The sequence below is a fragment of the Sciurus vulgaris genome (assembly GCF_902686455.1).
Source record: "Sciurus vulgaris genome assembly, chromosome: 2".
In the NCBI taxonomy this organism is placed as follows: domain Eukaryota; kingdom Metazoa; phylum Chordata; class Mammalia; order Rodentia; family Sciuridae; genus Sciurus; species Sciurus vulgaris.
The window spans coordinates 10,191,091-10,203,754 of record NC_136462.1 but is presented as its reverse complement, the minus strand read 5'-3'; the positions used below and the strand labels follow the sequence as shown (position 1 = coordinate 10,203,754).

The 12,664-nt window shown below is 38.0% G+C and overlaps 1 protein-coding gene across 4 annotated transcripts in view; it reads right to left on the bottom strand.

The window, feature by feature from the left end:
- Window positions 1-12,631, bottom strand: part of ATG2B (autophagy related 2B) — a 64,263-nt gene extending 51,632 nt beyond the window's left edge. For all 4 annotated transcript variants that reach the window (XM_079128951.1, XM_079128953.1, XM_079128952.1 and 1 more), the window contains exons 1-4: window positions 12,046-12,631; window positions 3,005-3,167; window positions 560-712; window positions 5-107 (exon numbers count right to left, since the gene is read on the bottom strand). In XM_079128951.1, coding sequence (XP_078985077.1) covers window positions 5-107; window positions 560-712; window positions 3,005-3,167; window positions 12,046-12,207 — 581 coding nt within the window. In that variant the 5' untranslated portion in view covers window positions 12,208-12,631. The remainder of the gene's footprint in view (window positions 1-4; window positions 108-559; window positions 713-3,004; window positions 3,168-12,045) is intronic.
- Between the last annotated feature and the right edge of the window lie 33 nt (window positions 12,632-12,664).

Here is a 12,664-nt window from a genome sequence, read left to right as displayed (position 1 = left end):
TTACCTTTCTATTCGAATTTCAAGGGCTGTTCCAGTTTTGGAATTTTCTGGCACATGTTCAATTCTCAAAACAGTGTCTATAAAAGTGACTTTTACTCTTCTTAGTACTAGAGCAAACAAGTAATCATCAATGGAAGAACCATACATCTACTAAATAAAAAGTTCTAATCAAACAAAGAAATACTAGTGTGATAAGAACTTACAAAATAAAAAAGCCAGATTTCTTTCCATTAAAATCCCCAAATTCTGAGTTTTAAAATAAATATTACGCTCACTGAACACTTACTCAAGCTATTGCTCAACAGACACTTAGAACAACCACTAACACTGTCTGTTGAACTCTAATCACATCATTTTGCAAAAGTAATAAATTAAACAAATGAGACACTAGGGGGAAAGAAATTAAATGAAATAACCCCAATTGTAAAGTTCTGAAATGAGAACAGTAATTCTTTTAAAAATTACTCCTAGAGAGCTGCCTTATAAAAGACTTAATTTATTAAGGTATTAAATTACTAAATAAAATCTGAATTTTTAGATATGATCAATAATGCCAAACCTGTTTCAATGGTTTCAGCAAATTTTTCAAGTCCTTCAAAAGGCTGGGATCCTTCTCCTTGTTCATCTGTTAATTTCTGGCTAAGACACTCTTTTGCCAGTTGCATACTGCTAGTCATGAAACTTGACCAATACATAGGCTCAGAACCAGTTGCTGTAGAAAATAAAGATTAATCCTAAATAATTTCTCAAAATTACAATACCATTTCTTTGCTTTTTTCCATTTTTTATCGCTGCATTATAGTTGGACATAATGATGGAATCTGTTGCTACGTATCTGTACATGCACATAGCGTAACAATATAATTTGGCCATCATCATACCTAGCCCAACAACCCCCATTTCTTATAATAACACATTTCAAGTAGATTTCTTATTAATATATAGTTATTAAGTTTGCATTTATGACACTTATTTTAAAGTCAATGAGTTCAGGGAGACTTTGAAAAAATCATTTTTTTCCAATTCCCATGTATAGAGCAAATCTGTTTTTATAGCCTCAATTCAAGTAGTTTTTTTGTTTTGTTTTGTTTTTTTTTGGGGGGGGGGATGGGGATTGAACTCAGGGGCACCCCACCACTGAGCCACATCCCCAGCTCTATTTTGTATTTTATTTAGAGATAGGGTCTCACTGAGTTGCTTAGCACCTCACCATTGCTGAGCCTGGCTTTGAACTCCAGGATCCTCCTGACTCAGCCTCCCGAGCCAATGGGATTAAAGGTGTGCGCCACCAAGCCTGGTTTAAGTAGATTTTTAACATTAGGGTATCATACGGGAAAACAATATTCTAGAGATCACTGAGATTTAAATGTCACCTTATAATAACTGAGAACAAAAAAGAAAAGTAGATCCCAGAAAAAAATCCAAAGGTATGTGCTCTCCCTGTATATTTTACTTGTATCAATTATTCATACACTCACTCAACAAGAATTGAATAGGTATTTTTATACATGTATGGTACTGTTCTAAATACTACACAGCATGGACCAACGAACTTTTTTTTTTTTTTTTTTTTTTTTGTTCCTGGGGATTACCTGGGGTGATTTACCACTGAGCCCTTTTTAGGTTTTATTTTGAGACAGGGTTTTGCCAAATTGCTTATGATCTCACTAAGCTGCTGAGAGTGGCTGTGAACTTGCTATCCTTCTGCCTGAGCCTCCCGGTGTTGGGATCACAGGTGTTCACCACTGCACCCATCGAGAGATAATGATCTTCCTATAAAGGTCAGATATTAAATGGTTTTGGCTTTGTGGGCAACATGTTCTATATCACGACTATTTAACTCTCCTACAACAGTGCTAAAGTAGCCATAGAAAGTAAATCAAATATGCATGGCTGTCTCAATAAAATTTTATTTGCAAAAACAGGTAACAGGCCTGATTTACCTTCCAGGTCAAAGTTTGCCAATCTGCTGTAGGGCAGAGAAAAATAAATCATAAATTTTGTCCTCAGAATGCTTACAATGTATAAGAAATAAAACATGACTAAGAAGAATTAATAGATGACTATTGAAAGTCAAAAGAAAACATCATAAAAGCCAAGAGAAGAATTATCTTCTAACTGAGGGGATCAACAAGAAATCTGGCAGAGGTGGCAGATGACATAGACTTCAGAAATTGGTATAAGTATAGGTGATATAAAAGAGCATTGTTTGTGGCAGAAACACATTAACTGTAAAAAATTCTTTCCAGACTTTCCCTCCCAAGAAAATTCCATTGCACCTCCTTAGGTATTCAAAACAAACAAAATTACTAGAATTATTGCCTTCCAAAATGGAATTTACAAGCCCTCTTCATGGAATACTTTAAAAGGGAAAAATATTTTAAAGTTTGACTTTTTTTTTCACAGGGAAGTATTGTATCTACCTGTCATGGTTAAAATATAGAATATTCATATAAATTAAAAATCAGATTATTAAAGAGGATTTCCATGATTATATCATCAATTTTCAAAATACAGGCCACTAAAATTCTACTAAGCAAAATTTGAACTTTGGAGTTTCAGGCAGTATTTGGAATTAAAACTTTTATCTTTGCATACCTACTCTTCAAGTCTATCTAATCCTACCAATTTTTTCTACACTTATAAGTAGGCATTCTCAAGAAGAGCATTTCCTTCTCCCTGCTCACCTTACTTATTTATATCAAAATAGCTTTGAGTACTCTTCCTTGTTTTGTGACAATATTCTGGGTCTTTAAAATTTTAGATAATAGGTAACAAATAATTAAATAAACCCAAGTATATGTACACTAAAGTTCCTGTGAGTAAACAGGGAAAGAAATAACTCTTATATCACACACATCCTTATAAAGAACCAAATCCTAATATTTTATCAACTGAAAATGTCAAATATACAGTGCAAATCAATAAAACCATTAGGTTACTTTCTCAATCTCTGCATAGAGAAAACAGAAGCAAATAAAACAGAAACATATAACACACCTACCTAGGCGAGGTCTAGGTCGGAAGACCATTTCTAACCCTTTCACTTCCAGTGCGCAATTATCCTGTAGCAAGGAGCCCCACGGAACTGACAGAGAAATTGACTGAATAAATCCTTCAGTGACTTCTAAAGGTGCATCTGCTGACTCCAGGATTTCATTGAGACACTAAAGAGAAAAACCAAATTCCTTTTGAAATCACACAAATGAGAACATAAAATTAACTTTTTCAAAGGTGTGAATATGCCCACACATGTGTCAAGCACAGAAAGCAGAGACCAAAATAAAAGGTGATTCCAGTTCTCATTAAGTTTACAAAATGGTATACAAGAGAGACAACTTTTGTTAAAGAATGACAAATTGCGTGACAGAGGAAAGAGAGGGCTCTTGAAGCACATGATAGAACCTAACCTGGAGTGTCACAGCAGGCCTCCAGACGAAGTGTGATTTTTAAGCTGAGACCAGAGGCTCAGGAGATAACCAGCAAGGTAACCCATGCAGAGGCAACAGCATATAGAAGCAGGGCCAGCAGTAATTTTCTGGTCGTTCCCTATCTTAATGCTTTTATTTATTTTGACATGACAATCCCAGTAATTCAAAGAACTCAATTATATTACTACTGCAAAATTCCTAAATTCTTATTTATTTATGATCAGTATTTCTCAAGTTTAGATTTATTTTTAAAATTTAGAAGGAAATTTATGCCAGGGCATATTGAATTCTAGGTTTAAGTGTATGCAACTAAGGATGCATGAACTAATTAGAGTATAGGAAGAAACAACCCATTCATATTGTTAAGAAATTTATTTCTGTTAATTTATTTCCAATAAAAAAATTTATTTATCAAAATGTATAATACACTTATACTGATCAACTGTAAACTTACAGTAATTGTAATAACACAATCCAGAGGAAAAATCTCAACAGTTAAAGCCTAGTGATTACTGAAGAAGGTATTGGTAAGATGAATATGGTAAACCCTACAGTAACCACTAATTTAAAAATCATGATGGAATCACTCAAGGAATTGAAATGTTATACTAGAAAGTATTCACTTGATGCAAAAAAAAAAAAAAATTAATGGGAGATCAATTCCAATTTGTACCTTTTTATTATAAAGAAATGAAAGCATAATCAGTAAGTTTTAAGCACAAAATATACAAATTACAATAGAATTCTACAGAGGAGAATGGACATATGAAGTTAATGGAAAAAGATATGGTAAAATTCCAACTACTAATGAAAAGTTTGAGCACTTTTACTTACTACTTACTTAGGTACCAGGGACTGAACCCAGGGGCACATAACCACTGGGCCATATCCCCAGTCCTTTTCCTTTTTTAGACAGGGTCTCACTAAATTGCTGTGCTGGCCTCCAACTTGCAATCCTCCTGCCTCAGCCTCCCGAGTCACTGGGATTATAGGCATGCACCACCACGCTAGGCTCTGAGTACTTTTAAATGGCTAATGGTGGAAACTGAGATCCTACTGGGTGAAAAAGCTATATTTTTTATATCAGTATTTATGACACAATGTTATCCTCTACAACAATTTAAACTTACGAAAAAAATTTAAGTCAACTTTAAAATGTACAAGGAATACATAATTTTGTTTTGCTTCTGTTTTTAAGGGCTAAGTAAGCAAACATGTTTGAAGACCATTCCTTTAATACACGCACATGTTCAGGTCCTAACTCAATCACTTAACTAGCTGGGTAGCTTTGGACAAGATTCTAACTTCCAGGTCTCAATTTCCTCATCCATAAAATTGGGATAGTACTCATTTCATAGGGTTACTGTGACCACAAATGAAACAGTACACATAAAGTGACTAACATAGTTCCTGGTACAAACTGAACACTTTTGAAATGTTGAGTGCCCACACAGTACAATGATGAGCTCTATGCTCTATTACAAATTCAAGGTGTGCTTGGCAGTATGAAGAAAAGCAAACATTAAAATGTATGTTCCTTTTTAGTAGATGATTCCATAAGATTAGGGAAAGAATATATCTTCACTAGTTTAAATCAAGGCATCAGAATTCAAATAGAGGGAAAAAAGTGTGCAAGAACTAATTTAGATCAATTAACATTTAGCACCTACTACATGCAGGACACCACACTGTACTATTTTATACCTACAATATCACATTAAGTCTTCACAAAAGCCCTCTGAACTGGATATTTAGTGCCCATTTTACAGATATGGTGACTGAGGACCAAAAAAATAACTTGTGAAAGGCCTTCCATTAATCACTGCAAAAAAAAATTTGAAAAGAGAAATTTATTTTTACAATGGAAGATTTTGAAGGAAGCTAAGCGAAACCATTTAGTAACATATCATAATTCTCAAAAATGTAGTACTGGGCTTTGCAGACCAGCCTTTTAAAACTAAATGGAGGCCAGGTGAGGTTGCACAAAACTGTAATCCCAGCTACACAGTAGGCTGAGGTAGGAGGACTTCAAGGTCAGCCTGGACAACTTAGCAAGACGCTATCTCAATTAAATAACAAACTGTAGTTGTAGCTCAATGGTAGAGTCCTTGCCTAGCATGTGTGAGGCCCTGGGTTCAATCTCCAGTACTGCCCCTCCACCCAAAAAAAAAAAAAAAAAAAACTAAATGAGAAGAGAAAAAAAAAAAAAAACTCCATCTCTTTTTCAAAATGCAGTCAGAACATATGCATCAGATTCTTCTAGGATGCTTATTTTAAAATGCAGATTCTTGAGTTTCTAGAATCAGAATCTGTAGGAAAGCGACAGAAGTTTGCATGTTAGCAAATTCCCAGGAGAACTGAGTGCTGCTAATGTCTGAGAAGTTCAGGTTTCTTACATCTTTTAAGGCAATGTGGTATACAAAAAGAACACAGAAGTCAGATTTAGGTTTCTGATCTTGCTGTACTGCTTTCTACTACTGTGCCTGAATAAACTACTTACTATAAAAAGGAAATGTTACTACCCAATTTAGAGTAAGATAACATATGACAAAGTGCCCATTTACAGTATGTAGAGATGGAAAGTGCTTAACAGTAGTTATTATTTTCAAAAGTAAACTAAAATCTCTTACCTCAATTCCATGTTCCCTCTAGTCATCAATACCATTTATCTTTCTTTAGTCAAATTAGCTATTTGCTTAAACCATAAATTAAGTCTACCTTCTAATCCTCCACTCCTCTGAACTTGCTCTTAGTCACCAATAACTGACAAATGCAATGACAACATTCAGTCCTTCTCTTCCTGAAATTCTCATCTCTAACCAGTCCTAGGACCACCTCTGCCCCGTTTTGAAATTCTAACTTCCCCTGGCTTCTGTGACACTTCACTCTCCACCTTTTTTTTCCAACGCTTTGCCACTTAAAAAGTTGATGTGTTCACCTGTATTTCATCCTCAGGTGTACTTCTCAACCTAATCCACCTACGTCGCATCTACTTTGAGTGGTTCCATCTCCTTCCAGTTTTGGTGACTACTGATCAACTCTGATGCTCCCAGTTTTTATCAACTTCAATCCTCCTCTAATCCCACTGCCTCTTGCCACCTCTACCTGAATGTTCCAAAGACCCCTAAAAATCAACATGATAAAACTTAAACTCACTCCAATCCCAATTTCCTTCTTAGTTCCCTGACCCTATATAAGTTCAAAACTCTTTGTTTAATGTATTATTTCCATAATTAAAAATTTGAAATTTGTGTGCCATATTGTTCTTTCTGGAAAAGAAGGGATTAAGGACTATTACTTCATACTTCATATTTCTTTTGTTTGATAGTTTTTGCAATAAACATTATTTTTATAATTAAAATGAACAAATGAAAATATATCAACCATTTTAAAGTGTACCCTTTGACTTAGTCTTTGCAACATGGGAATCTTAACATTAGACAACCATCTAAGAAACTGGCTTTGATGAGTACAAACCAAATTTTCTATCCCAATTTTGTGGCTAAACTTCTAATGTAATGGTTCAGAAAGTTTTATTACAGCACTGAAGAGTAATATTAAAAAGAAAATGTGGTAAATATAAAGAAAGTAGTTCTGGAGCATCAACAGTTAAAGAATTTACACTGTACTAATAAGCTGCAATTTGCCTAATTACACGATGTGTAAACAGGCTACACTTACAGTCTTATGTGCACTTGGACAAAATCCCTTATGTCTTGTTTCACAAGATACTATGAAATTCAGCCTGTGCAAATCCAGTCTACTATGCAATATGAACAGGATAAGCTTCTAAACCTCACTTGGTCAAATTGACTCCTTGTGTTGTCCAGTGACATTTTCCTCACTGGTTCACTTAAGTATATCCATGTGATTCAAAAATTCTTAAAAGTAGAACCACTTGAAATTCTCAGCAAATAAATGTCCTCTTGTAGATTTCCTTAAGGCTTTTCTTCTGTTTAAAGTTATTATGCTTTCAGTTATCAATGAGTTTCATGCACATATTCAAACAAAAAAAGAGAACACACTCTAGTCTCTACTATAGCATCTGGCAAATTATTAGTAATAAATGTTTCTAGAACTGAAAACAATTTATTATATATATATCAACAAGGTATAAGTATCAAAGCAAACAAATTGGGCTGGGGAGATAGTTGTTAAAGTGCTTGCCTTGCAAGCACAGGGCCCTGTGTTCGATCCCCAGCACCGCCAAAAAAAAAAAAATATATATATATATTATTAAACTGAACTTAAAAGACTTCAGTGTACTGAGTTGCTAATGTCTATCTTGTACCACACTGAGTTCCTGAGAAAAGTTCACTATTAGATCTCTAAGTCTTTCACAGTAGCACATGCTAAGCTCAATAAATGCATTTAATTCATTCATGAATTTCCATTTAAAAAATTAAAGTCATATCCTTAAAGAGTTGGAAGGGTGGGTGACTCATTAAATCCAACCTCCTACCAGATTTCTTCCTTCCTATGTTTTGCCCACTTCTAGAGACAAGGAACTCATGACACAATGAAACGACCCACTTCAACTGTGGAGCGGTTCCAAACCCCTCACTTCTCTTCCCCCTCCCACCACAAACTTTTTAAGGCATTTCTTTCAAAAAATGAGGTGTATATATATATATATATATATATATATATATATATATATATATATCAGGGAGTGGAAAAGATGATTCACAGGAATGCAAGAAAAAAAACCAGACATTCTACATTCAATGTCTCAATGGTTACATTACAAAGTTGTACTAATAGTATATAAATGGGCATGAGTACTTTCATGCATATGCACTGTACAGAGCTGACCAGCAGTTCCACAACAGGGAAGATTTAAGAGCAGTGTCCCCAAGTAGACGTTCCATTTCAGCATACTCAAACTTACTTAGGCTTACAGTCTATACACTAAAAGCAGACCTTTAAACGGTGGAATCTTTATAAAGAGATACTGAGTGAAAATAACTTTCTGGTTTCCTGATTTTTCTTGTCATCAAGTATTTACAAGCTGTTAGGAATAAGCAGTTCCCTTTTACACAGTGTAAGTAGTTCTAAATATGCCAAACATTTATGTGATGACAAATAGCTAACCACTAGTATATGATACCTGCAGGTATTTTCCCAAAAAATATATTTAATCTGCCTTTTGAAAGTAAGGAAAACATTTTAATAATGAAAACTAAAATAACTCCTTTTCAAAGAATACCTGTACTACAAAGAGGAAACATTTTTAAAAACTTTACTTGGAAATGTTTCCCTCCTTCCACAATTTTGTTGTTGAAAACAATGACTTTTAAAAAACAGTGTCTATTTAAACACAGCCTGTATTTAGAAGACACATGTTACACAGGTTACAAAAGGTTTGAAAATTTGGATAGACTATCCCTACCAATCTAAAAGTCTTCTGAACAACGAATTCGGGGGGAAAGGCTTTAAATCTAAAATAATAAACCTTTTTTATTCTGCAGCACTTTCCAATTAGCAAAATAACTGATAAAGATCAGGGAAGAAGGAACTGCCACTACAAATCTCAACAAAATCCTATGCATAATCAATAGTTAATAATTAAAACATTAAAAAAAAAATTGAGCCATTAGCCAGGCACCATGGCACACACCTGTAATCACTGGGACTTGGAGGCTGAGGCAGATCCAAAGCTCAAGTCCAGCTTCAGCAACTTAACGAGACCCTATCCCAAAATAAAAAGCAAAAAGGACTGGGGATGCAGTAAAGTGCCCAGGGGCTCAATTCCTAGTACTCCCCCCCCCCCAAAAAAAAAATCAGTAATGTAGCCAATGATGTAATTCTTCCATTAGAATTTATGGATCTTTGAGGTATCATTTTTTCAGTTATAAAACTAATTACAAACATGTATCAAAAGCAATTGACTTTGGAAACAATTTTGAATAGAAATAGCTAAGTATCTATCACATCAAGATTTATCTTAATCATAAACAATAGCGCACTAAAATTAATAAATCAACAGCAAATGTTACTGGGAGCTTTGACAGTATCATTTTAGTTGGCATAATCATTTCAGTTGGCATAACCCTTACAAGAAACAAAATAATCCTCGGATTAAATCTAGTCAAATTATTTTGCCAATGATCCTGAAGTCAATGTATAAACTTCAAATATCATCGTTTGATTTCCGACAAGGATGAAATAAAAGCACAAAAATGAAAAGGCCTAGACCAATGCCTGACATAAACAGGTGCTCAATGAACACTAACTGGCTTCTTTTGTTCTTTTTAGATGTACATGACAGTGTATTCTGACATATTATACATAAATGGAGTATAACTTCCCATTCTTGTAGTAGTACATGATGTGGAGTTTCACTGGTTGTGTATTCATATAAAAACATAGGAATGTTATGTCTGACTCATTCTTTCCTTCTTTCTTCCTATACACCCCCCTCCCTTCCCTTCATTCTCCTTTGTCTAATCCAATGAACTTCTATTCTCTCCATGCCCCCCTTAATGTGTGTTAGCATCCACAAATCAGAGGAAATTCAGCCTTTGGTTATTTGGTATTGGCTTATTACACTTAGCATGACAGTCTCCAGTTCCACCCATTTACTGGCAAATGTCATAATTTCATCCTTCTTCATGGCTGAGTGATATTCCATTGTGTATATATGCCATATTTTCTTTATCCATTCATCTGTTAAAGGGCACCTAGGTTGGTTCCACAGCTTAGCTATTGTGAATTGAGTTGCTTTAAACATTGGTGTGGCCTCATCACTGTAATATGCTGATTTTAAGTCCTCCAGGTACATATCGAGGAGAGGCATAACAGAGTCAAATGGTGTCTCCAAGTTTTCATCTCCATACTGCTTTCCAGATTAGTTTCCAGATAACTGCACCAAGCTGCAGTCCTACCAGCAATGTATGAGTGTAACTTTTTCCGCCACATCCTAACAACATTTGTTGTTACTTGCCATTCTGACTGGCGTGAGCTGGAATCTCAGTATAGTTTTAATTTGTGTTTCTCTAATTGCTAGAGATGTTGAACATTTTTCATAGATTTGTTGCCTATTGGTATTTCTTCCTCTGTGATGCAACTGTTCAGTTAGTTCCTTTGTTAGCTGACTTCCTCTTAGTCTTAAACTATGTGATGTAATGAAAACAACATGGGTTTAGGAACTAGATTTTAATTCTCACTGTAAAACCTGCTAGCTATGTTATTTGAGAAAATTATTTAACTTCTATAAAATGGAAATAATACCTATCTTTTAATGTGAAGACATTAAAAGAATAACGCATACAATGTCACTTCTCTTACAAAAGACATCTGATAAATGTCCAGGAATGAGGATAAAGCTCAGTTGTAGAACACTTGCCTAGCATGTGGGAGATCCCCAGCACCACAAAAAAGTAAATGCCCAACCCTCCTCCTTCAAAAAAGTCTATTCATAAGTATACCAAAAACATAGAATCATGGGTTGCTGAACTCAAAACTAACTATCAGAATCTCTATCTTCTGGTAAGAATTGCATTTATACTACACAAATCCAACATCACATATTGAACTCAGGTGAATTCTACCTCTACTATCATTCGGCTAATTGTGGCAACCTGGACAACCCTGGTGTTCAACTAAGTCTTTTTGCTACTCAAACTAGGGCTCCTTAAACTAATTGAAGTACTCTAGTTTAAGTCACCTACTTACTGATACAATTATATGCTTATTCACACTCCCAAGCACAAATTAATAATACAGTCATAATAAGGTGCTACCATAACTGAAGCTTTCCTATGGAGAAGGGGAGAAGCCACCCTAATCTTGTCCAACTGAAGACCAAACAGACTTTACGTAAAATACTATGCATTCAATCCACAGATGCCCACACAACTGTAGGTGGTGAGTTGAAATATACATGAAAAGCCTGTAGGACCCAATGAGTCAACTCACAGCCTCCGGATGACAAGGAGGCACACTATAAAAACGACTGAAAATCGCAACTTCAGCGCTTTTGCAACACCTGCTTTGAAGTAAACAGGCATAACAACTACACAGCATTATCAGGGCCACACAGCCACTCACAGCCTGGCTACACAAACTGGCCTTGAAAACATATAATCAAGCAGCGCAGGCAAGGCGGCACAGGAGGCCTTCGCCCAACTTTCTTCCAAACGGCAAATGCTTTACAGACAAACCAGGCAAACGCGCTGTGCAAGCAGTCACCCCAAAATAAACAACTGGGATCCTGACACCCCAACGGTCCTCTTCATCTTTCATCAATCCGGAAGGTCATCCAACGAAAAGGGGTCTGCCTGCCACGGAACCCCGCGGAGCCTCCCCTCCCAAAAGACAGGGCTCGCCGCCTCCTTCCTGGGCCCTGGCCTGCCTCACTGACCCCAAGGCACTGACTCGGCTACTCCCACAGCGTGGACTCCACGGCATCTGTGAAGTTTCTGGAACACGTGATTTGGGGGAGCCGACCTGGCTGCAAACAGATTAAACACCCCACTTGACACAATTCCCTGAGCCCGGTCGCACTCGGGTCCATACGCCCCAAGGAGGGACCGAACCTGCCAGCCGCGGAGGACGCGCGTTCAGGCCTCCGAGGAAGGGGAGCGAGTCCCGCCCGGCCCGCCGCGCTTACCCATTTGTCCAAGGGGACCTGGGCGAGGGAGCCGGTGCCCTGGTACAGGTCCAGGCTGAGCTGCTCCAGGCTCAGCTTCTCCTGCAGGAAGTGGCCCAGGTACCTCTGCAGGAGGTACCGACAGGCCCTCTTCTTGATAGACTCCGAAAACGGCCACGGCATGGTGAGGGCTGGTAGCTGGGCCGGGGGCGCTGCGGGCGGCGGCTCCGGCCTCGCGCCGAGGCCGGGCTCCGGGGGCGGCGGCGCGCGGGTGCGGCCGGCGAGCCCAGGCCGCGGCGGGTCTAAGCCCGGGGCGGCCCCTGCATGCCCGCTCGGCGCCGCCGTCCCTCAGGGCGACCCCATCGCCCGCGCCGCGCCGCTCGCGCTAGGCCCGGCGGGCACCGGGCGCTGAGGAGTGCCGGTCGCCCCAGGCCCGGCGGCTTCCGGGGGTCTCCGTCCGCCCAGATAGAGGGTGCAAGACAGCGCGAGGCAGGCGGCAGGGGCTGAGGCAGACACCTCCACCGCCACCACACGACCAATTTGTTGTCATCTGCGAGGCGCGCTCCCGGCCCCGGGGCGCTCCCAGCGCGTTCGCTAGACGCAGGTTCTCGCGCGCGGCCGGGCGCAGGCGGAAGTGACG